This window comes from Peromyscus maniculatus, chromosome 7, assembly GCF_049852395.1.
Source record: "Peromyscus maniculatus bairdii isolate BWxNUB_F1_BW_parent chromosome 7, HU_Pman_BW_mat_3.1, whole genome shotgun sequence".
In the NCBI taxonomy this organism is placed as follows: Eukaryota; Metazoa; Chordata; class Mammalia; order Rodentia; family Cricetidae; genus Peromyscus; species Peromyscus maniculatus.
In genome coordinates this window covers 50,339,157-50,365,948 of record NC_134858.1, presented here as the reverse complement: position 1 = coordinate 50,365,948, position 26,792 = coordinate 50,339,157, and the positions used below count along the sequence as shown (strand labels likewise).

The following is a 26,792-nucleotide window of genomic DNA, read 5'->3' as shown; positions in this document are numbered from 1 at the left end:
GTTTGAACATATAGAAAATGAGCCTTCTAGAACAAAAACTACAGACTAGCACACTGAAATAAGCTCTGTGACTTACTGGTGCCGTACATGGTTTAGCAGAATGGCTGTGTTCCCAGCACCATCAGGCTGTCTGGTTTCAGTGACTGTCTAGATTTTGATTAATCTGGATGGAACTAAACCTATAAGCACATGGTATTATTTCTTGTGGATGATTGCTGGGGAAAATATCTTTGACCTAGCACCATTCATTGTTAATGCCTTTAGAGACAGAAAATGGTTTGTTGGGAGATTAGTTGGGTAGAAAAGATTAGTGTAAATATAGAAATATAGAAGAAAATGTAAAGTTTAAGAAATATGGACAGAAGGATTAAATATACTTTATAAAATTTATATCTGTATACTGTATGTATTCTCATGTGTGCATTTGTATGTATAGGTGTGCATACATCTGTATAGACATGTGTGTGGAGGCCAGAGGTCAATTCTGGGTGTTTTTTGAGACAAGGGCTCTTATTGTACCTGGAGCTATGCATCTGGCTAGACTTTTCCCAGCTGGGCTGCATGTTGCAGGGATCCTTCTGTTACTGGGTCCCTGTACTGGGATTGCTGCCCATTCTTCATGCCCAGCCTTTTAAGGTAATGCTGGGCATTTGAACTCAAGTTCTCAGGCTTGGCTGGTCAGTACTTGGCCGAGTCATCTCTCAGCCCTATACAAACTGTCGTTAAAGAAAAATACTTTATTATCTATTTATTTTACAGACTGATAGGATCAGAATGACATAGCCATGTCATGAGCATAGTTTCATTAAAAAAAATTGGAAGTAAAAATTCCAAGATAATGGTAAAATATTTGAAATTATAATAAAAAAGAAAACAACCTTTTTGTCAAAATTTGGCTTACAGTGAAATTTTAGTTTGTTGAAAAAAATTGTCTTTTGACTGTTCAAGGTAATATTAGCAACAAAAAACATTTATTTGCATCTTGTATATATCAGAAGATATTGAGTGTTCTATATGAATTCCTCATTGTCATAACACTTAGAAGGTATTTTTGATAAGAAAATTGCAATTAAAAAATGATGACATTTGCTCAGCTAATAACATGTAATCAGTACATATACTCTATCTGTAGTACTCTATTGCCTGTGTTGCCCTACTGTACTTTATTACAATTAAGTAGTGCTAATTATTATTATTCAGTAGCTTTTTGGAAAGTTGAGCAATTTTCTCCTTTGAGGTAAGATTTCATGTAGCTTTGCCTGGCCTTGAATTTCCAATGTCTGCCTCTACCTCCCAAGTGCTGGAATTATAGGCAGTGCACCACCATGCCCAGCTAAGGTAATCTTTTGTAGTGTGTTGGACTGATGGAATAAAATACAGAATCTTCTAATATTACAGTTCTAGCAGTTTATTTTTCTGTGTATGCAAAATAGGGTTGTGTTGATGTGTTTTGTATTTTTTTACTACTACTGAATTTATCTCTTAGTTTTCTATTTTGCTTTTAGCTTAATATTTAACTTGTACTGCATTGTACTTTTTATTTTACAGTGTTTTGTCTCCTACATACGTTCAGTATATCTTATGAAGGATAAAGAAGTATTTAATGTGAGCAAGTTACCTCTTACTGAATATGCACTGTAAGTATTGATAACATAGCTGTAATAAAGCTAGAGGGACTGTCTCTAGTGTTTCCTCTAAGAGTTCTAGTTTAGACCACTTCTACTTTACCGTAGAACAGTCCATTGAGAATTTGCAGAGAAGTATATTAAATTAACTCTTGGAAATTTAACCAGTATTTTAGTTCTTATTGTCAGGAGGTTCATATTTATAAGGTTTGTTTATTTTTTCAGTCTTTATCTCTTATAGACACTTGAAGTAACAGTTGCAAGATGTTGCGAGATTTAGTGACTCAGGCTGGCAAATGTATGGAATGACTAACTGGTCTTGTTTGCATAGTTGTGAGATTACAAACACAAAATAGCCTTTTAACATGTAAAGGAAGAATCAGCTCTCTTTGAGGGAGTCCTATCTCTGGGAACTGCATTGACCAGATCTTTAGACGTACCCTTGAGCTTCATTGTACTTCAATGCTCATCTTAGGTTTCCAAGATAAAATACATTTTAGGTAAGGTCTGAATGCTTGGTTTGTTTTCTAGAAATCTGAGTGCCTTTACTTTTAAATTGTGTTTAACAAAGAAATTTTAAAAAGGTTTTATTTGAGGATTTCATACTTGAGAATGTTTGTATCCATTCCACTTCCCCCTCATAATAAAAAAAATGGACCCAAGTAAGCTGCTATTTTCTGTGTTAGCATATATATTTACTATGACATAATCTGTCAGTTGTAATGTTTTAAAACCCTTTTGTTAGATAGCAGTATAAAACAGTGTTAGATAGCATTACTATTTTAGTAATGGATGGAAAACCATGTGCCATGCAAAACAGGTTTTTGTTTCCCCATGTTTATTTACTAGTTCCTGGTTTCATTATTTTTAAAATATGATCCAAAGATTAGGATTTTTAGCTACTTTTGTATTTAGTGTGACGTTCGGTGTGTTTTTTCTGGTTGCTGCAGCCGGAATATTCACAAATGATGGCCGTAGGTTTTGAAGACTGCAGGCTCATATTTAGAAGCTCTTTTTTTGCAACAGACTAGTAAATGTTGTGTTTGTTGTTGATGACTTGCTCTTGGTGGTGTTTATAGAAGGCAAACAATTATGTTAAGTCTAAGTTATCAGTGTAGTTTAACTGTTTTTAATTTATATTGATATTCAGATGTATAATTTTCTTGAGGTGTAGGATTTCCTTTAGAAGCTCATGATAGCTAAAACAATTGCTATGTCTGTAAGATACAAGGTTAAAAAGTGTTCTAGGGAAATACTTGGAGTGCCCACTATATGTAGGTCATTACATTCAATGATAGGATTTTATGTGTATATATACTCTTGTCTTCAAGGAATCAGGTTTTAGTTCCTGAAAACCATGTCGCTGTACTATAGTATATAAACTCACTGTCCTAACTCTTCATATCATGACAGTAGTAATGACAGAAAGGGCCACAGTTGCCTATTTATTACTTTCACTGTATTGTATTTGTTTATTAACTTTTTATATCAACTCTATTAGGTAGGCATTCTCAATCATTCCATTTTGCAGATAAGAAAACTGCTTAGAGAGGTGAATATTCTTGAGACTATACAGCTAGTAAATGACAGAGCTGTGCATTTTGAATCTCAGCAGTTCTCTTTCCGAGTTTATGTTTTTCAATAATTCAAATAATTCAGTAGTTTCTATTGTGAATTATATAGGGGTGTAACAGTGGATAAAGCTGCCATTTATTTATTTATTTGGAGGCTTTTCTCAGTGTGGAGCCTTGGCAGTCCTGGAGCTGTCCTCTGACTCACAGAGATCTGCCTGCCTCAGCCTCCCAAGTGCTGAGATTAAAAAGTAAAAGGGTGTGTCACCACATCTGGCTTAACAACTTTTTAAAAGTTGTATTTCTATCCGCCAGTGGGATTTTAGTAAAAATTTTAATCCTGGAAGGAAACATCCAACATCTTGCTCTTAGGTAAAAAAAACAAAACAAATAAACAAACAAACAAACAAACAAAAAACCCAAACCAAAACCAAAACAAAACTCTAAGATTTCCCCCTTTTAGCTTTTTTAAAAAGAAAAATACATTTTGTAGCAGTGATTATGCCATATTCTGTTTCAGAATTGGGATTTGAGGTAGGGGAGATGGTATGTGTAGTCTGCTCTCTACTTTTTGAGAGTAACTGTTTTGCCATTCTTCCGTCATGCCCTTTACAGTTTATGTAGTAACTTATGTTTTGCAAAGTACCTCTTTATACAGTTAGGTACTTGGGACTTCATAGCACCTGTGAGGTAGATGTGGTAGGTGTTATTATGTGTTGTGAGGAAGCTAAGAGTTGAATTGGAAATTGGGCCTAGTATGTGAACTGTGACCATCTTATTTTTATTTCAATGCCTTTTTTTTTTTTTTTTTCTTAAATACCATATCAACTCTCTTGAAGCAAAGCTAGGTGTCTAAAACATTTTCTGGACAAGTACTTAGTACATTTTGGCTTTATTTTGAATCATTTAATCTGTCAGAATTGATGGGTCTTAGAGGAATGGTTAAAAAAAAGCCATGGAAATAGATCTGTGCTGTAGAGAAACTTCCATAACACCACAAACATATCATCACTTCCATTTCTGAAGGTCTCTTGGTCTTGCTGTGGCACCACGGGTAAGATTTCTTCAGAAAATGGAGAAGCAGCCCACCAAAGGATTGGAAAGGAATCAAGTCACCGAAGCAATTCAACCCAGGGCTCCCTCCCTCACCAGTGATGAAGTAGAAGAATTTCGAGCTTATTTCAGTGAGAAAATGTCCATCCTTCACAAAAGTGGAAAAAGACTAGAAGAGACAGAACACAGTTTGGCCAGTGGCGATAGTGAAGATCAGGACGAAGATACAGCAGATGAGGAAATGGAAGAGCAGCGGGGAAAAGCAAGAAAGCCCCACACTGAACCTGTTCTCAGTGTTGAGGAGGCACAGAAGGAGGTCAAGGAAGCTCCTGTGCAGTTCCTAGACAGAGATGATGATGAGGAAGATGGGCCCGATGCTGATTTCCTCACAGTGAAGCGGCGTGATGTGTTTGGATTGGATCTTAAAGAGAATGAAGCATTGTCGGTAAGTTTACTCAGAATGGAGTCCTTTCTTGCCTTTTTACTTTGTACTAATTGTAGCCGTTTGAAAGTCATGAAAAGTAACAACTAAGAGGAGCTTAGGGTATGTGTCTTTGTGTGTACTCTTCATGTTTAAATACAGGAAAAGTGCCAAAGAATTCTCATACTCTTCCTAACTTCAAAACTCAAGAGGTTGTCAGACACAATCTTTTAAAATGCTTTTCTGATGCTGTGTTTTAAAAGTAGCTGTAGTAATGATTGTGGCATGAAGGGGGCAGTGAGTTTTTTGTTACGATGTGAGAATCCTTCATTATGAGTCTTAACATCCAGTCTCTTGATGGACTGACTACATTATTGTAAAGAGCAGTTGTAATTATATACATTTTAAAAAAATTAGTTTTTCTTCATACATGAGTCCATTTTATTTTGATCAGATTCAACCTTCAATTGCTGCATGTATAATTATGGCCTCTTTCCATGATTCCTTCCCTCCCTCCCTCCCTCCCTCCCTCCCTCCCTCCCTCCCTCCCTCCCTCCCTCCCTCCCTATCCATCCATTCATCCATCTGTCTATCTTTCTTATCATTTATCTATATCTACATCTGTGTCTCTATTTCTGTCTATATCATCTATCTCCTCTCTCTCTATATATAACCTACTGAGTAAATTTAGTGTTGCCTGCATGCTTGTGGGTATAGAACTGTCCTCTAGAGAAAAGGCAACCTACCAGGGGCCCTACCAGCTGTTTTTTTCTCTCCAAGCAGCTGTTAGTATTTACATCTTTCTGAGTATGAAATGACTTTTTTTTTTAAATTTAAAGATTGTTTATTTTATGCGCATGAGTGTTTTGCCCACATGTGTGTCTGCATCTCATGCATGCAGTATTTGTGGAAGCAAGAAGAACTTGGAACTGGAGTCAGTGGTGGTTACTAGCTATTACATGGTTGCTGGGAACTGAATTTGTGTCCTCTGTGAGGGTAACAAGTGTTCTTAGCTACTGAGCCTGTCACTATCTCCATGAAATGTATCTATCTATTATTTTTATTTCCTATGGACTGGTGTTTTGCCTGCATGTATGTCTGTATCAGGGTGTCAGATCCCTTGGAACTGGAGTTACAGACAGTTGTGAGCTGTCATTGAACCTAACCTGGAGGAGCAGTCAGTGTTCTTAAACCACTGAACCATCTCCCCAGCCCATGGAATTTATTGTTAGTGAGATACTTGCTTTTGAGAACCAAGTTGGTATCTTAAGTAGAAATTTCTCATTACTTTTGATGATCTGAAAGAATTGTATGAAAAATTCAGCCTGACTCTTCCATATGATAAAGTCTTCCTAAAAATCGCTAGTTACAGCAAGTACCTGATTTTGAACTGATAAACTTTGGAAAGTGTTTCTTAAAGTAACTAAAGATACAAAGTGGCAGATATGCTTATTGAGCACTGACTTATTGAGAGGAATGTTTTATAAAAAGCATGCCATTTATTTCCTGAACTACCCTGTGAAGTAGGTGTTGTTTATATAGGTGAGAGAAAATCTGGAGCAGAATCCTGTACTGACCTATTCTGCTTTAAATTAAGCTATTTAAAGTCTATGACTCCTTTAAATAAATAAGTGAAATAAGAATAAGTCATTGGATTTTATTCTAATCTGTCAAGTCAATGTGATGATTGATGTTGGTTGTCAGCTTGACTGGATTGAGTCATCAAAAAGATTTGTATAGCACACTGTCTGTAAAGCACCTTTCTACAAAGTTGAATTTATGTAACAGATACATAGTAAAAAATCTCTTATGAAGTACATTTTAGCTTGACAAAAGGTTTTAATCATTGTCACAATCCACAGTGAAACAGTTCATCACTAAAACATTGCTTCATTCCCTTTGTAATAAGTTACTTTATTCCATTTTCAACCACTGGTCTGACTTTTGCAGTTTTCAGAATGTCATATAGATAGAACCATAGAGTTTGTAGTATTGTGCGTTTGGTGGCTTTGTGCTTGAGTACTTAATTCTACTACTATATTCATTCTACTTCTGCTTATGTAGTAAGTACGTCTACTGCATTCATCAGCAGCTTGTTCCTTTTAGTTGCTGAGTTCTTCTGCATAGTATGAGGATTGTCAGTAGGCACTGTTCACAGTTTTTGGTGGTATGAATGACAAAAGCTATCAGTGCACAACCTTTTTCATGTCTTTGGGATGTAAGTAAACTAGTGGGGTAGATAAACATCAGGATGTAAAGCAAGTAAGTATATGTTTTCTTTGAGAGAAGCTCTTCAGTTATTTACCAAATGGATTGTTTGAACATTCACGAGTCTTTAAAACTCATAATATTGCTGGTTTTTAAATTTAGCTACATAGCCAAGTCTATTAAATTTTTATGGCATTTCCCTGGTGATGACTAATGGTGAACATCCTGTCATCGTGTATTTGCTGTCTGTATATGTTGTATGACAAAATGTCTATTTTTTGCTTTTTAAGAAATTGTATTGCTTACTTGACTTAGATGTTTATGAATTCTAGATCCATATCCCTCATTAGATGTGTTTTACTAGTATTTTCTTTCAGTTATATTTTACAAAGAGCAGAAATATTAAATTTTGAAGTGTTTATTATCTTTTATAATTTATAAGTATCATATCTGATAAGTTTGTGGTCAATAAAAGGTTATGAAAATCTTGTACTATATTTTCTTCCAGAACTCTTAGGGATTTAACCGTTTAGTTAGAACTAAAATTTGTTTCATATTAATTTTTGTGAGTGGTTCTGAGTCAGGGGTTAAATTTAACTTTTTTGTTGTTGTGTATTGGTAAGTAGTAGATAGATCCCTTACCTTTTGTAGAAAAGATGATGCTTTTTCCATTAGATTACCTTGACTCCTTGTTGAAAGTCAGTTGACAGATGCTGTGTGTGTGTGTGTGTGTGTGTGTGTGTGTGTGTGTGTGTGTTGTGATTTCTGTTCTATATTCTGTGTTTGTATTTTCACTAATGGCATCTGTCATGATTACAGCAGCTTTATAGTAACTCTTAAATTACTTTACGTTTTCCAATTTGGTATCCTTTTTACACTATAAATGTTGGCTCTTTTGGTGCCATTACATTTTCATAGGCTTTAACATTAGCTATTTGATTTGTGCTCGAAGCCTGCTGGTGTCTTCATTAAACTGCATTGAAGTTTTAAATCTATTTGGAGCCAATTGACACCTCAATACTAATTTTTTTGATTCTGTAAATATTATTTACTTATTATTTTTTATTTTATTTTATTTTACAATACCATTCAGTTCTACATATCAGCCACTTTATTTATTTTATTTTACAATACCATTCAGTTCTACATATCAGCCACGGGTTCCCCTATTCTCCCCCTCCCTCTCCCTCCCCTTGGATTTTCTTAAATGTATCCCCCAACATAGCTATCAAAATGATTTTTTTTTTTTTTTTTTTTTTTTTTTTTTTGGTTTTTCGAGACAGGGTTTCTCTGTGTAGCTTTTGCACCTTTTCCTGGAACTCACTTGGTAGTCCAGGCTGGCCTCGAACTCACAGAAATCCACCTGGCTCTGCCTCTCGAGTGCTGGGATTAAAGGCTTGCACCACCACCATTAATCAGTACTGTTAATGAGCTTTCTCTTGTGTAATATATTATAATTTTCAAGTTACTGATTTGTGGAATTGCTCCAGCTGATACCATGCTTATCAGTCTTCTATGGCTCCTGGCTTATTCTGGGTACTCTATCCTGTATACACTATACTTCAGAGAACAGTAGACATACACATGTAAAGTAAAATTGAAGAAACATTTGTGTAATAACTTTGGATGTGGTGGAATAAGCTTCTGATAGATTGAACATCTTGAAAATAGGGTGCAGTTTTGGATGAAATGTACTTTAAAATGAGCAAAAGTAAGTAGATTTTAAAGGGCAAACAAAATTGTCAAGAAAGAGGGCTGGAGAGATGGCTCAGCAGTTAAGAGCACTGTCTTCTCTTCCAGAGGATCCTTACTTGCACTCCTGGTACCCACATGGTGGCTCACATCTGTCTGTAACTCCAGTTTCAGGGAATCTGATGCAGTCTTCTGGCCTCTGAGGGCACTATGTAGCACACACATACATGCTAGAGAAACACCCATACACATGAAATAAAAAAAAAAAAAGTATTTCTAGAAAAGGCTAGCATAGGGTAGGGTACATTTCCTGTCTTACTGACTTAGTCCTGAGAATGAGTAATAGTACCATCATGAGAGACAAACTCCTGTAGAAGTTAGGATTTTTTCTTAATTTAAAATTTTGTTAGGCTGGGCAGTGGTGGTGCACGCCTTTAACCCCAGCACTCAGGAGGCAGAGGCAGGCGGATCTCTGTGAGTTCAAGGTCAGCCTGCGCTACAGAGTGAATTTCAGAACAGCCAAGGCTACACAGAGAAACTCTTGTTTCGAAAATCCGAAAAAAAAAATTGTTTTAAAATTTACTTATTTTTTGGTTGCTGTTTTGAGGAAAGGGGCAGAGAACAAGGTTGTTGGAGAATGAGTCAGACTTCTAGAAGAGCCATAAACAGTGGAAAGCTCCAAGTCATGATAAGAAAATTTTAATTTTGTTTTGTTAGCAAATGATAGAGAAACTGATTAAAAAAGAAGACATTCAAAGGCACTGAGAATCTGGGCTACATTATCAACTATTTTGGTCTAATTGATGTTGGAGAACACCATAGTTAGCAACTTCAGAGTGCTTATTTCTTAGTTTGTATGATATATTTCTCTCTCTCTCTTTCTTTCTTTCTTTCTTTTTTTTTTTCATTATGTATACAGTATTCTGCCTGTATGTATCCCTGCAGGCCAGAAGAGGTCATCAGCTCTCATTGCAGATGGTTATGAGCCACCATGTGGTTGCTGGGAATTGAACTCAAGACCTCTGGAAGAGCAGTGAGTGCTCTTAACCTCTGTGCCATCTCTCCAGCGTATGATATATTTCTAATACACTGAGTACTTGGTCATATACCTGATCTTATCTAAAAAGTTAAGGAGTGATATACTAGGTCATTAAACATTTCAAAACATTTTGAAGGGTTGAATGTATGAACAGTGTGTACTCCAATTACAATTGAATTAAAATAGAAATCAATAGAACATGTTCAGAAACATAAAATAGTAGGGAATTGTGTATGTTTAAGGTTTTAAAACAGTGCCATTGATAATTATCTGTTTTTGGCCCCTCAGCTGTTACATTAACAATGATGAACATTGTTTAATACTAATGAAGAACTAATGAGAAGTAGAATGGGTAGCATATGGATTATTGAAATTAATGTCTAGATAATTTGAAGGCTAGAGTAGTGCTAACAATAAAAGTTATCATTATGCACTATATATCAAATATTATACTTGTGTGAGTTTTTCCGAGGAGACATGAACAAACATCTATTCATCCTAGCTAGGACACTGTTTAGATAGATCAACAAAAGCTTTTGGTGAGCAGTGAGCTTATTGGGTTTCCTTACAGGAGGATGGTTGACCCCGTGTATCTGAATCATTGAACAGTCTCACTGCAACACAGGTGACAATCTTCCATCAGCTGCATAGATGGCATCCTCTTTTGTGTTAATCTTCTATCTTTGATATATTCTAGCACCTCCAGAGACAACAGCATAGAGCTGGACAGAATTATACATAGCTGAGGTATGGGAAGAGAGTGGCTGTAAGTAACCTCAGCTGAGGTGAGACTGACTTTTCCCCTTCTCCTATGAGAGAGGTCTGGGCAACCATAGCTGCCCTGATTAAGCTGTTTATAGTTGGACAATGTTCCAGCAGTCTCTATTACTGATGAGAGTCAATAAAGGGATGGAGCATTGCTATGATATTTAATTCATGTGCTTCAGTTTACTAACTGAATTTTATCGGGTAAAAATTTGAAGTGTTTTTGGTAGTTAAAGGTCATAGGCTGACCCTTTTATTCTTCAAAAAGTGAAGATTTAAGTTTCCTATTAAATACTTTGTATGATTTCTTGTCTTTCTCTCCTTATACTTCCTAGAGATATCACTGCTGCAGGTTGGCTTTGTAAATACAGCACTTGCAAGACATTATGAAGTAAATTCAATGAATTGTATTTTATGTGTAAGATTTTGTTAATGAAATTATTTTTCACAAACGAGTTCATATCAGAACTTAAGTATTTAACCATTTAAAGAGTACAGCATTTCAACTAGTTTAATTTTAATGAAACAGAGTTTCTCTTGCAAGATTATTATTATAGTAACCATTTATAATTTTGTAGAGTGTTTTATTGGTAGGAGAATAAGGTAAAACAAATATTTGAGCATTGTATTTTGCTGAAAGTTTACGTAGAATTTTTCAGCATTTCATTTACTATGGTGGAAAATTCTGGAAATACTGTATAAAATGATTTCTGTCTTGGACTTGTAATTTCTTTTTAAAAGACTGATTAGAGTCTAGTTATGATTGAAGCTAACATTTTCAAAATCTGTATCAAGTACAGCTGTTTCTTTGAAAGTTGTAATTGATGAGAAGCTATATTTAGATTCAGTTATGAAGAAGTCAGTTGGGATGTCATTTTTTTCTTTGGGAAACAATCAGGAAAGCTGATCTCAAGATCTTTTGTTTCAGTATTTTTAGCAATGAATGATGCTATAATAGTTGGTTTCATCTTTCATTTGGGCAGGTGTTCAAACTGAAAGTCACAGAGTAGTTTACATTGATTATACTTATATTAAAGGTTTTACATTGATTATACTTATATTAAAGCTTTGCTTTCCAAATATATTAACACAAAACTAATGGCAGATGTGAATCCCAGATTTTCTATTAATTTGCTAAAAGATCCTGAGCTGCAACTGTTGAGATAGCTCAGTAGGTAAAGGTGCTTGCTTGCCACTCAGCTTCATGGCTTGAGTTTGATCCCCAAGACCCATGTGAAGGAAGGAGAGGTTGGACTCCTGAAAGTTGTCCTGTAACTTTCACATGCATGTCTTACCACATCCATAATGGATAAATAATGTAATAAAATACCCTTTTAAAAAATTTAAAGGGGGTGGGGGATTTGCTCAGTGGTAGAGTGCTTGCCTATAGGCCCTGGGTTCAATCCTCAGCTCCAGAAAAAAGAAAAAAAAACAAAGTTTTTTTAAAAAAAGATTTATTTTGTTATTTTATACGTATGTTTGTTCCCATCTGCTGCAGGAGGAAGCTTCTCTGGTGATGACTAAGACACTGATCTATAAGCATAGCAGAGTGTCATTAGGAATCATTTTATTGCTACATTCCTTTAGCAGAGCAGTAGTATTTGATTTCCCCTTTGGTACCTGGGCTATCTAGTTTCAGGTTCTTGGCCACCCAAGCAGTTTTAGGGAAATGGGTTCCATCTTATGCAGTGGGCCCTAAATCTGATCAGATATTGGTTGGTTAGTCCCACAAGCTTTGTGCTTCTATTGCACTAGTACACCTTACATGTAGGTCATCACTGTAGATCTAAGGTTATTATTTACCTTTTTCCTTTGGTAGACTGCACAGTATCTTCCAGTACCATAGACACTAGAATGTAGTGGTGAAGGCTCTGTGTAGGCACCAGCTTGACTTCTTCATGTTCAATGAATTTTGTAGATGTTGTCTTCAGCACTAGGGCCTTGCCATCAGTTTGTGGAGAGGAATCAGTAGTATTGGCAAACAGCCTGGGTTGTTTGGGGGTTCCCATGGGCCCCTTTGGCCAACAACTTGATTAGATGTAACCCATTCTCAAAACTGGAGGCTTCATTTGTTGACAAGAGATATCCAGTTTGGGCTCTGTCTCCCTGTTATTTGGATTTCATTTAGATCACCTTCATATGTGTATATAATTTAGAAATCTTCTACAGTATTTATTAGGCACCATATGATCCTACAAATAGTCCTTATTTTTAGCTGCCCCTCCCCCACCCCTCTTCCTGCAGTAAGCCTAAAATACTGCTTTTCTCTTTACAGTTTATTTATTTATTTATTTTCACTTATTTCTGGGTCAATTGAACTTGTAGATATTTATGAGTAATTTTCTTCTTTGTCCCATTATGACTCTTCAGGTCATTACATGGAGAACCTTTTTTTCTTTTTCTTTTTTTAATGAGACAATATAGGGGAATAGTCAGTGTTGACTCAGCTGTAAAACTTCAAATATTTAGCTCTTAACTCAGCTATGTATAAGCTATGAACTCTAAGAAATATTTCTTAGGTTGGAAACGGGCTAATGTTAACACTAGCTCAAAGGATCATTCAGGGAGTTAAATAATTGTACTTGACAAATACTTGTTGTTTTCACTTTAGGTTGTTTTTCTTTAATTCTGACATGAAGGAAAACTATTCCAAGGCCATGGGAAGTTGACTCTTTTTTTAAATACTTAACTACTGGCTATACTGATTTTCTTTTTAGTCTTCCTATAGTTTTCTGTTTTAAAGGTGCTGTTCAGACCATAGGATTGCTAATTTATAGTAAGCTTTAGTGAATGTGATTTGTGTTGGCTGATTTAAAAAGAAATATGTTGACTTGGCAATAATTCAACCACAGATTGTTTACTAAGAATGCTTATGGACTGCTGGATGGTGCTTACCTAAAAGAAGGTATACCAGTGTACATATGGTCCTACATACATGTAGATGTAAAGCTCACTGAGATCATAGTGTATTCTTCAACTGCACTAATCGGATTATAACCATAGTGAACTCTTATTAATAATTGTGAGAATGAGTGCATGGAATAGGTTAGAGAGCATTTTAAATTGAGCCTGTGCTTTTGTTGGGTACTTTATCTCAGTGCTATTTATTTAGGTTTTTGTATGTAGTTGAATTTGTCTGTTGGTTTAATATGCAGACTTTACTTGGTCTTTGATTTACATGGTACTAAATTTATAAATTTGTTCTTGTAACGTCTTTATAGGGTGGCTATTCTGGTAGTGCCCTGTTAGTACTTTTTTTGCAGTATTCAGGGTGGCTTCTTTTAGAGGTCCACATCAGTGCATTCTAGCTAAAACAAATAAGGTGATGTTCTCATATTGCAGAGTACTTATCCACATAGTCTCTCTTCATGAATTCTGATGCCCACTAGGTGTTTTGCTAACTTTACAGTGAAGAAAATGTGATTGTGTTTTAGTAAATTACAGTCAGCATCTGCCCTTTTTAGTTTCTCCAAATTTATTAGTCTTAGTTGAAAGATGACTAACTTGTAAAGTCATTTATTTGGTAGAATAATCTTTCTTGTAGTTCCTCACATACCTGAACACACATTAACGATCTCTCTTGATATAGGAGAGTTTTTGAACAAATAAAGTAAATGTAGAACAAATTTTGTTTGTAACCTGGTCTATACTGAAGTTTTCTGTGAAGTAGTTCTTTCCATGATGTGGGCAGAGGAAGCAGCTGAGGAAGGTGCTGCATTGGGGGAAGAGAGGGGTGTAGCCTTTTGAAGCCTGAAGTCTGTGTTTATCTTAGGTAAGTTTCAGCATCCTAATTATAGCATATGTCTCTCTTGTCTTTCTCTACAAAGAATTTCTTAGTCACCTTCATTTCTATTCTCTGCCTCTTTTTCTGTCTCTTTAAAAGATTTTTAACCTCCTAAGATTCATATTGGATCTCAGAACGTCTGATTTATAAAATGCAGTTGTTCCTCTAGCCATTTGTGTGGACTATATGTATTAATTATGCAATTATTTGACTAAAATATACTGGTAACCATATTTTTGCGATGGAGGCTATTTTGGGAGATTTGGTAGCAGATGTATGTACTTGCCAGTTTTCATTATGATAATTTCCATATTTGTCAAGGTTCTTAGGTCCAATTCTAATAGGTTTGTGGCCAAGTGTGCCCCTCAAGGGTTTTTGTCTAAAAGGGTATTTAACTTTGTCAATATCAAACAACATTTTTGCTATCTTGGGGCTGGAGAGATGGTACAGCAGTTAAGAGTACTTCTTGCTTTCTTAGAGGACCTGAGTTCAGTTCACCATACCCATGTTGGACGGTTCACAACTGCCTGTAACTCTAGCGCCCAGGGGATTTGGTGAGCTCTTCTGGCCTCTGGTATACACACACACACACACACACACACACACACACACACACACACACACACACACACACACACAAACACACAAACACACACACACACCAGACATTTGGTGAGCTCTTCTGGCCTCTGGTATACACACACACACACACACACACACACACACACACACACACACACACACACACACACCAGACATTTGTGAGCTCTTCTGGCCTCATAAGGTTATAAAACAAAACAAAATTTAGCTGCCTTAATAATGAAGTTTCTCTTAATTGTCTTGTGATTCTGTTTAGATTTGACCAAATTCATTAACTCTACTCCCAGAACTAGTTGTTTGTCATCTTAGAAATTTATTTTCCCTAATTCTAATTTCTTTGCTTTTGATATCTCTTATTGTCATGAAGAAACTATTATTTTAAAAGAAAAAAATAGTTAACATATAATTGCATATTTGTAAGGTATAATTTAATATTTCAGTATGTGTATGTGACATACATGTATGTTAGACCTGTTGAAAACCAGGGTAGTTATGTTTTATCACCTGATAATTTCTCTGACCCTAATTTATTTGCTTTCTGTCCCTTAATAGTTATTCTCAGTTTGTTTTATGTTTTCCTGATCATCTGTTAGCTTCAGCCTTCTTCCTGTCTTCTATCTTCTGTAGCTGGAGTTATCTCCAGTCCTGTCCGGGCCACAGCCACTCAGACCCAAATATTAAGACACAGACGCTTATATTATTTAAATTGTTTGGCCTAATGGCTCAGGCTTCTTTCTATCTAGTTCTTATATCTTAAATTAACCCATTTCTATTAATCTGTAATCTACATTACTTGTGGCTTATCAGTACTTTACACCTTGTTTCTCATGGCGGTGACTGGCAGTGTCTCCTGACTCAGCCTTCCACTTCCCAGAATTCTCTTCTCTGCTTGTCCCGCCTATACTATACTTCCCGCCAGGCTGCCAGCCAGTCAGCATTTTATTTATCAATCAATCAATCAATCAATCAATCAATCAAAGCAACACATTCACAGCATACAGAAAGATATCCCCAGCATATCTTCTCTGTTGTATATATAATTCTTCAGCAATAATACATTTAGTTACATTGTCTTCTTACCTTTCTACCCCATTTACCTGGCAAGGTTCAAACCACATTTAATTTGGCTGTCCAACTTCCCTATTTTATGCCTGGGTACCACAGCAACCTTAGCTGTGCCTCTCACTGTTACTGCTGCTTTTTAAAACATGGTGATATCATCACATTTCCATTATTTCTTAGCCTCCCGGCCCACATTCCTTGTTTACCTTATCCTTATGATCAGTAGGAGGAAATGTGTATCATTTAAGGAGATTCTTGGTGGTAAGTAAACTGACATGTAGTGCCAATTCATGTCAGTGGGTATTCAAGATCTTTGATAATGTGTGTTTCATTTAAAAAAAAATATGTTACAATTTAGCAGGGATTTAAGATACCATAAGTAAATGCATATCAAATATTGAAACAAACTTAAATAAAGCTTTTGGTTTTGTAAAATATTAAGATGGGAAAAGTGCAGTAATAGGAGTATATTTGTTTTCTGTAATACACTATTACAAATAATGACATAGGAAATATGAACTTATTATTTCACTTTTTCCTAGGTGAGAAGTGTTAACACTCTTGGCTGAAAGCAAAGATCAGCAGCACTGAACTTTTTTCTGTGGGGAGGGAGGGGGTGAACCATTGTCTTGTCCTTTTCAGCCACCAGCTATCTGTGTTGGCTTGTTTCACATGCACACCCAGAGGCTCAAGTTCCAGATGATGCTAAATTCTGTCAAGTTAACATTAACATTAAGCTTTATTTTAGCCATTGCTGTATATTCTTTCTTTAATGGGCAGCAATTTTAGCCATTCACTAAAATTGGTTGAAAAAAATTATCAGGAGTAGAAAATTGAATAAACAAAGTAATTGTTTCACCAAGCATGTGTTAGTATATTTCTAGCTATGTTAAAAAAACCCTAATTTTTATACCCGCTACTTGCCACAGCATGTGTTTAATTAAACAGAATTGTACAAGTACAAGGTATGAAATGAAAAGTTTTCAAACATTTTCCATTTCATTTTACTATGGCATATGATACGATCTCAGAGAACTTGGTTAGTTTTTTGCATTCTCTTTTCATAATGAAGGGATGGTATGAGCAGCTATCAAAGAGTGAGGCAGTAGATCTTTTTATCAACTTCATTGAGAACTAAAAGCAGGGATGCTTTTCAGGAAGACCGTTTTAAGTCTGTTATGAAAATAATTCTGTTCTGTACACACCTTTTTTTTTTTCTTTTGGAGAACAGTAGTCTGGAGGTAACCATTCTTTCTTTCTTTATGTGGTCTGAGATAGTTTATTTTGCTTGGTAGTAGCTGTTAGAACTGGAATAATACTTTTGGTCCTCTGATTCTAATTTTTCTAAATGGCTGTTAACGCCAACTTTAAAAATGTTTTGGACTCAAAGTACCTTGTGGTAAACTTCTGGCTAGGTGAGTCTACCTCTACATTGTTGTGTTGCTCTCAGTGATTTGTTTCTGATGAGAGCTCCTTGTTAGATGGAACACTTGGAAAAACTGTTGACCATGGATTACCAAGACAAGGATTGTAGAGAAAGGGCCAAGCATAAATTCCGACTCGTCTTTGTAAAGCATTTCAGCAGCTCTAGTAGTGGTGCTCCTGCTCCATCTTAGCTTCCTTTGACTTCTGCCTTTTGAGGTAGGAGTAAGTTGGAGGAAGCAGTGTTACATAAGAAGTAATGAAACACTGATAGCATGGAGATCTATACATACAGATTCCCTGCAACATATATTTGGTAAAAGCATAGTGTAGAAACCATGAGAAATGTACTATGAATAGGAAATAAAGTTAATATATCTTTAAGTAAATGTATATGACATTTTCAGCAATATATTAAAAATCAAAGTTTGAGTTTGTACTTTTCATTATAAGTGAGCATTATTGATATTTATTATTCACTGGTACTTCTGAATTGCCTTTCTGGCAGTTGGATTAGAATAATAGCCCTTTTGGATCGAACTTGCTGTTCTTGATTTTCTTAAATTATTAAAAAAATGAAGGCCTACGTGTATTAAGATGAAAAATTATTAGCAAGTCATAGCTGGCAGTGCTTTTGATGGTCCCAGTAGTATACATGGGTAACGGTTCATTTACTCAGTCTGAGTAATTTACTGATTCTCTAACTATTGAGGACATTAATATTGTAGCCTACCAGGTGTGAGTCAGAGGTAACCTTTTTTAACCATTTGTTCCAAACTCTAATGATTTGCCATAATCACCTTATACAAAACATTATAAAGCTCTACTGGAGAGCAAATAAGTTAACCTTATTTTGAGCAGTAGACATATTCATCCGAAGTTAAAGAAAAGAACATTTTGTGCAGTAAAAGCATTTCACTGTTGACTTTTATTACAAGTGCTGTAGTAATAGGAAAAGTTTTCACCTACTAAAATCAATCTTAATCTTAATAATTTATTCAGTTCAGGGCGTTTTAATGCTATGAAATATGTGGGCATCTTAATTCTCCAATAATCTTTGCAATAAATTATTTTAGTGGGACTCTTTATAATTTAACTAGAAAAATGGTCAAATATGTCAAAATGAAAGTTATTTATTAGTGACTCCTTATTTCATAACTAATAACAAACGCACTGAAATAATTTGATTGATTGATGTTTTACTCCAAGAGTAATTTTCTAGATATGCATCAAACATGGATTAAAAAAAATTTTCTCCTCTCCTTAATACCACGTACTTGTCTCTTTACATCTTTATCTAAAATAATGAAGAGTTAAAGGTGTCACAGAATTGTATGCTTGGATCCTAGAGAGAACAGTGGAAATAGTCATAGTTACTGAATAATTTAAAGTTTCAAAAAATGCTAAGAAGTTAGAAAAAAGGCAATAAGTGTATTTTTTTTTTTTTAATAAAAGGTATAGACATAAATTCTGACTGAGATCTGTCAAGCCAGCATTCATCTTTGGTAAAACTTCTAGAGGTTGTGAAATAGAGCCGGGCGGTGGTGGCGCACGCCTTTAATCCCAGCACTTGGGAGGCAGAGCCAGGCGGATCTCTGTGAGTTCGAGGCCAGCCTGGTCTACAAAGTGGGTTCCAGGAAAGGCGCAAAGCTACACAGAGAAACCCTGTCTCGAAACACCCCCCCCCCAAAAAAAAAAAAAAGAGATTGTGAAATAGATGTGAACAGCATAGGGTAAGAAAAAGGAATGGACACTATGACCTAGTCAGTATAAGCTACTTTAAATCTCCATAATTTCATTTTCTGAATAGGATTTCCAGATTAGGAATTCCAGAGATTATGTGAAATGTTTCCCGTGTTCTGCTTTTAACAGATACCTTCAGTGCATTTTTTGGCATTAGAATGAAAAAAACAAAAACCAAACCAAACAAAACAAAACAAAAAAACCAAACCACAGGAATTCTAAAAGCAGTGTTTTCTTCTAAACCTGTATTTATTTAAAAAAAAAATCTGCTGAAAAGGAATAATGCACCTTTATTAGATCTTGATTAATTTTTCTTTTTGGACAAATTCAGCCCATGTAGCCCAGGCTGGCCTTGAGCTTCATGCCTCAACCTTAGGAGTGCCGGGATTACATGTGTATTACACCATGCCTGATAAGTTTCTAAACTTTTAACTTCATTTTAAATATAATTTCTATCATTTGAAAATTTCATACAATATATTTTGTTCATATTCACTCCCCACTCTTCCTCCAACTCCTCCCAGATCCACTTCTACCTCTTTACTGACATATTCTTCCCCCTCTTAAAAAATAAGCACATTAATAGCTGGGCATGTTAGTGCTCGCCTTGAATCCCAGCATGGGAGGCAGAGGCAGGTTGATCTCTGTGAGTTTGAGGTCAGCCTGGTCTACAGAGTGAGTTCTAAGACAGCCAGGGCTACAGAGAAACCCTGTCCCTAAAAACAAAGTTATACAACAACAACATCTCTCTGCCTATCTTTCTTTTCCTTCCTTCCTTCCTTCCTTCCTTCCTTCCTTCCTTCCTTCCTTCCTTCCTTCCTTCCTTCCTTCCTTCCTTCCTTCCTTCCTTCCTTCCTTCCCTCCCTCCCTCCCTCCCTCCCTCCCTCCCTCCCTCCCTCCCTCCCTCCCTCCCTCCCTCCCTCTCTCTCTCTCTCTCTCTCTCTCTCTCTCTTTCATCTATCTATCTATCTATCTATCTATCTATCTATCTATCTATCTATCTATCTATCTATCTATCTATCTATCTCTCTCTATATATACACATCTATGGCTAGAGATAGATATATAGCATTTCAAGTCCAGTTTGTGCTGTTTGTATACTCCTGGGTGTGGGGTCATTCATTTGAGCATGGTTGATCTACCAAGGGTCACACCCTTAGAGAAAACTGACTCTTTGTCCCTCTAGGAAGCTGTCAACTCTCCATAGCTCTGTAGTTAGGGGTGGGTGCTCATGAACTCTGCCTCCATGCTAGAATGTTGATTGGCATGATGTTGTGCAGGCAACCCAGGTACTGTCACTTTATGAGTGTGGCAATCTTGTGATGTCCACAAGACACTGTTTTACTCCAGTCCTCTAACCTCTGGCTCCTACATTCCTACTTTGTTCCTTCCACAGTATTTCCTGAGCCTTGGGGAGGGGGTTTTATAGATGTCCCTCTTGTGATTGAACATTCCCTCCTATTGAGTGGACCTTAAGTCCAATTAGACAGGTGATCATTACTGAAAGATAGGTGTGCCACTATTGTACCTTTAGGGATATCTTCCTGTACTGGTCATTGTTAAAGTTTATTGATGTCACAGCTGGATAGGACTATTGATTGCTTTACTCCCTTGGCAGCCTACATAGTACATTTTGGTATTATGAAAGCTAGACTACAGAAAGAAGGCTTTCTGGTTTCTGAATCTATTAGGTTTTTTTTTTTTCCCCAACTATCTAAAAGATACTTCTAAAGTAATTGAATTATCAGGTAAGACAGCTGCAGTCTTCCAAATCCTGTATCTGAAGTGTGCAGTTTCTTCAGGGATGCCTCTCAGCAGTTGAAGATCAGTGCCTGTTGCTGAACAAATAAAAATTGTTTTAATATATGTAGAATGCTATGCATTTCTGTCTTCATGTTACATAGTAAATATTTTGTTATTTTCATGTTGATATGGTTCACAGTGAGGTTCCTTTTTCCTTCATTATTTAGAGAACTGACATTATTGTAAGTGTTCCTTAAGTATTGACAGAAGGATCTGCTCCCCCCACCTTGTACGTAGAATAATATGATTCCTATTGATAGAATATCTTTGAATCATGCCTCAAAGACATTCTAGTCACAGAGCAACTGGTATATATGAATCTTTTTTCTTCAACTTGCTGATCATTTTTCTGTTTCAACTTTATATTTTGTTTTAAAGTCAACACATAATAGTTGTAGTCCTATTTATTTTTGAACAGAATTCTCTATAATACATGCCTATATCCAGAGCACAGGTTCAGTGGCCTTGTATTTCACTGTGATTTGCAGAGTACTTGATGAATTAATCGATTCAAAGGAGAGTCTGTATTTCTTTCTCTGATTTCATTTCATTGCATCCAGATTAGGATGTGCACTATAGGAGTGGTACTGGGAGGTTGCTGCTGTCTAAGGCATGGCGTTACTGGCCTCTTAATTTCATAGGCTTCTTAAATTCTCACTTGGGCTTTCTTCTGTTTACTCTCACTAGTGTCGGGAATTCATAGTGCATAAACATTTTCTCAAACTATCTAAAAGATACTTCTAAAATAATCAAGTTATCAGGTAAGACATCTGTGGTCATAGAGATGTTGGGAATGACTTCACATGTATCAAGAATGTACTATAGCACCAAGTACATGCTCTTTCATGTTGAATGTTTTAGGCATCTTTTAAAAATGGGCTAGAAAACGTAATGTTTTAAAAACTTTCTTATAGTTGTTCTGTGCTATACTGTAACCTAAGTCATTTGCTAAAGAAGGAGGAAATTTTGTAACTAAACCAGGGTATTATATGTATTTTAATTGAGGTGTTAGAAAAAAAAAATTGAATTTGCTCAAAATGTAGGTGAAAAAGCTGTTACTGTTTCCAGTAAACTCCTGTACCTAGGAATACAATAAACAGTTCAGGTTTGATATTTGACAAAAATAGCTGTTATTCAAAGAGAAAATGTTATGCTTTCATAAGTTTTAAATTATTTGTAGAAAATATAAATTAAAAAGGTTAGCTACTCTGTGTTGGTTAGTCTTTATCAAGTTGACTTGATAGAACCTAAAGCCTTCTGGGAAGATGGGACCTCAGTTAAGAGAATGTTTCAGTTAGGTTGGCTGTAGGCAAATCTGTAGGAGCATTTTTTGATAAATGTGGGAGGGCCCAGCAGTTGTGGTCAGTGCTACACGTGGACAGGTGGTCCTGCACTGCATAAGAAAGCAGGCTGAGCAAGCCCTGGGGTGCAAGCCACTAAAGCAGCATTTCCTTCATGGTCTCTACTTCAATTCCTGCCTCGAGTTCTTGTCCCAGTCTCCCTGAATTATGGACTGTGATGTGGACGTGCAGCCTAATAAATCCTTTCTTCTCCAAGTGGCTTTTGGTCAGAATGTTTTATCACATTTAGGACATATCCCAAACATAGAACTTCATTTTATTGGCTTTCTGCAATTAAAAAAAATTCATTCTTCAAATAGATTCATGCTTCAAAACATTAAATTTTTTTTTCATAGAGTCTAGAATGTTAAGTCTTTGTATTTTATTGTATTTCTACAACTCAGACTCATGTTCTCTGTAGATACTGTGTTAGATCGGTAGCAAAGAAAAAATTGGCTTTCATTAAATAAAAAGGTTCCTCCCATGTTGAGTGTGGTGTGGTGATATTGTGTACCCTAATAAACTTGCTTGAGGATCAGAGGACATAGCCAACCATTAGATTTGAAACAGAGCCAGGCAGTGGCGGCACACACCCTTAATCCCAGCACTTGAGATTTCATACCTTTCATTGCTTGGGAAGCACACTCTCCTTTAATCCTGGAAGTAATATGGCAGGGCAGAGAAAGGTGTATAAGGCATAAGGAAACAGGAACTCTCTCTCTCTTTAGACTGAGGATTGTGTAGAGGTAAGAACTAGTGGCTGGCTGTTCTGCTTCTCTGATCTTTCAGCTTTCACCCTGATACCTGGGTCTGGGTTATTTATTAAAAGACCATCTAAGATTCGAACAACAGTGTGGTATGCCACACCTGTAGTCTCAGTGCTTAGGAGTTACAGACAGTTGTTTTTTGGGTGCTGGGAATTGAACTCAGGTCATCTGCAAAGAGCAGCAAGTGCTCTCAACCACCGAGCCATCTCTTTAGTCCCTAAAAATATATCTTTAAAACAAAAAACATCGCCGGGTGGTGGAGGCGCATGCCTTTAATTCCAGCACTCGGGAGGCAGAGGCAGGCAGATCTCTGTGAGTTCAAGGCCAGTCTGGTTTACAGAGTGAGATCCAGGAAAGGCGCCAAAGCTACACAGAGAAACCCTTTCTCGAAAAAACAAAAACAATAAAACAAAACAAAAACCCCAAAACATAAACAATACCCATAATGATCAAATCATAGAAAATGAGAAAGCACTTTCATAAAGTGACTTTTGAATTGTCATCTATAGTGATTATGATATAAATTATAATATTCTGTTAAAACATGGGAATAAAAACTCTTATTCTTTATAATTACTTTTTTTTTGCATCTTAATTTATCATCATCATCATCATCATCATTCTTATTATTATTATTTACGTTCTGACTATAGTTTCCCCTCCCTCCTCTCATCCTAATACTTCTTCCCCAACCTCTTCCTTTCCCTCCCCACCACATCCACTCCTCTTCTGTTTCTATTCAAAAAAGGTCAGGCCTCCTGTGGATATGAACTAAACATGGCATATCAAGTTGCAGTAAAATTAGGTACCCCCTCTCGTATTAAGTCTGAGCAAGTCAACCCAAGGAATAGGGTCCCAAGAGCCAGCAAAAGAATCAGAGACTGCCCCTGCTCTACCTGTCAGGAGTCCCACAGGAGGACCAAGCTACACAGCTGTAACATATGTGCCGAGGGCCTAGGTCAGTCCCATGCATGCTTCCTGGTTGTCAGTTCAGTCTCTGTGAGCCCAGGTTAGTTGATTCTGTGCATTTTCTTGTGGTGCCTTGACCCCTCTGGTTCCTACAATCAATCTTTCCTCCCCCTCCTTCTGTAGGATTCCCTGAATTCCGCCTAATGTTTGGCTGTGGGTCTTTGTATCTGCTCCCCATCAGTTGCTGGATGAAGCCTCTCTGACAGTTGGGCAAGGCACCAACCTAGAGTATAACAAGTCATTACATAGACTTTTTTTTTTTTTGCCAGTCATGTTTGGTTCTATCCTAGGTCTTCTGGGCTATCCAGCCTCTGAGTCCTGGTGCTCTAGGCAGTGTCAGGGGTGGGCTCTCTCTTGTGGCGTGGGTCTCAGATTGGAGTAGTCATTGGTTGGCCACTCCCACAATTTCTGCGCTGCCTTTGCCCCCGGCACATCTTGTAGGCAGGACAAATTGTAAGTCAAAGTTATGTGGCTCAGTTGGTGTCCCAGTCCCTTGACTGGAAGTCTTGCCTGGTTACAGGAGATAGCCAGTTTAGGCTATGTATCCCCTATTGCTAGGAGTCTTAGCTAGGGTCACCCTTGTGGATTCCTGAGAGTTTCCATTGCACAAGGTTTCTACCTCACCGGAAATGCCCCCCCTTTTCAGTTGTCTCTTGCAGTACTCTCCCCTACCTACCCCCTCCACCTCTCCTGTTCCCATTTCCACCTGCCACCAGTCCACCTGTGAAATCTATTTCCCCTTCCCAGGGAGATCCAGGCATCCCCTATTGAGTCCTCCTTATTACTTAGCTGTGGATTGTAGCATGATTATTCTTTACATTACAACTACTATCCACTTATGAATGAATGAGTACATACCCTGTTTGTCTTTCTGGGTTTGGGATACCTCACTCAGGATGATTTTTTTCTAGTTCCATCTATTTGCCTGCAAATTTCATAATGTCATTGTCTTTAACAGCTGAGTAATACTCCATTGTGTAAATGTACCACATTTTATTTATCCATTCTTCGGTTGAGGGACATCTAGGTTGTTTCCAGTTTCTGGCTATTACAAATAATGCTGCTTTGAACATGGTTGAGCAAGTGTCCTTGTGGTATGATAGAGTATCCCTTGAGTATATACCCAAGAGTGGTATAGCTGTATAATTACTTTCTGTTATAGACTTTCCAGAAGATTATTTTGTCTTCACCTCACAAATTCTGGGATTATGGAAATATGGCACCAGGTCCATCTTACATGAGATTTTTGTGGACCTTCAAATTAAACAATGTACTGAAATAAAGTTTCAATATAGACCTGAAACACAGACAGAGGAAAATATAGAAATGATACTCTTGTCAGTTCTCCAAGATGGGTTGGCATCTTCATTCTGAGGCTGTAAATGTAATAACCTATTATTTACTTAAAATTAATGGAAATGATGCAACAGTAGTTGTAGGGCTGAATTGAAACAATAGGCTGTTTCGATTTGTACTAAATCCTCATCCTGTCCATCTTTTGGATTATTAAATCTAAGCAAAATTAATCACAATATTTATATTATAGAGAAGAAAATACTGAGTTTCCTATACTTTAGTTTTAGATCAAGTATAGATTTTTTTTCTAACATTAATTAGGTTGAGATGACAAGATGCTATTAAATTCCAAGTAAAGTAGGTAGCCTGTTTTTAAATTTGGCCAAGAAAAGTATTTGTAATCTTAGTTTCACTTCTGCTGCATATGAAATAAAATATTTTGACTGCAGCTTGAGAAATTTGATAGCCTCATATTAGAAACAAGACTTATTTTATATTTACTCTGTGTCAGTTTACTTCTGCATAGTAAAAGTACTAACTTACTATGTTTGATATTTATTTATGAGATTTTTATCATATGAATACTATAAAATAATTCTGATGTGTGTATAAAAATGTGGTTTGCTTTATTAACCCAAAGCTTCAATTCAGTGATTTAATTGCCTACAGTATGCTTTATATATGATTTGGTGAAGTGAGAAGATATTAACTGATGTGGAAGATAGATGTAGGTGTTGATGTGAAGAGCCTTAAGTTTTTGAATTTTAATGTTTCAAGGTACTTTAAAGTTTGTCATTTGTGTGTTGAAGTATTCAGCCATAATAGGCACCTGCAAAACTAAGTTAATTTAAATAGGGGACATCTAAGTTGTCCTCAATAGGGGATGCCTGGATCTCCCTGGGAAGGGGAAATAGATTTCACAGGTGGACTGGTGGCGGGTGGAAATGGGAACAGGAGAGGTGGAGGGGGTGGTTAGGGGAGATCCCAGCATGAAATCTTAGCTTTAAAACTACTTATTGAGAAAGTGCTTGTTGTATAGTTTGTACTGGCCTGGAACTCACTGCTTAGCTCAGGCCAACCCAAACTCGTGATCTTCCTGCCATAGCTTCCTTTGTGCTGTAAGTACAGGTAGCGGCCACTGTACCTGGATCTGTAAATTTCTTCTGAAGTTCATCAGTTTCAGTATTGGCAAACAAATTCTGATAGTTGTTTTCTTTGAAGTAACAGACTACATTTTTAAAGAAATGATTACAAAAATCCAAGCTGAAAAATGGTTGTTAGAGCCTTCTAGTCAAAACAACCAACCAAACAACAACAAAAAACTAGGCACACTGGTGAACAACTAGGGTGAATGACATGTCATGGAGAGAAAGAATGCACAGCATGCAGACCTATGGAGCATTTCAGTAAGAACTGGGCAGAAGAAAGGAGGCTTGTTTAAGAAAGCTGGGCTTGTATTAGATGACTCCTTTTTAAGTGTGGAAAGGCAGGGGTTAGTTCTGGTTTAGGTGTTGTGAGGCAGGAGGAGTGGTTTCTCTTAGGTAGCCTAACAGGTGGAAGTCAAAATTAGCTAGGAACAGAGGATGTTTGGTCATTTTCATCATTTAAAATGATACTGATGCTTTTGGTCTT

At 36.6% G+C, this 26,792-nt stretch overlaps 1 protein-coding gene across 1 annotated transcript in view; it reads left to right on the top strand.

Annotated features, from left to right (window-relative positions):
• Ddx10 (DEAD-box helicase 10) overlaps positions 1–26,792 on the top strand; it is a 178,584-nt gene that overhangs the window by 40,156 nt on the left and 111,636 nt on the right. Inside the window, exons 12-13 of the mRNA XM_042280937.2 lie at positions 1,549–1,637; positions 4,223–4,694. Coding sequence (XP_042136871.2) covers positions 1,549–1,637; positions 4,223–4,694 — 561 coding nt within the window. The remainder of the gene's footprint in view (positions 1–1,548; positions 1,638–4,222; positions 4,695–26,792) is intronic.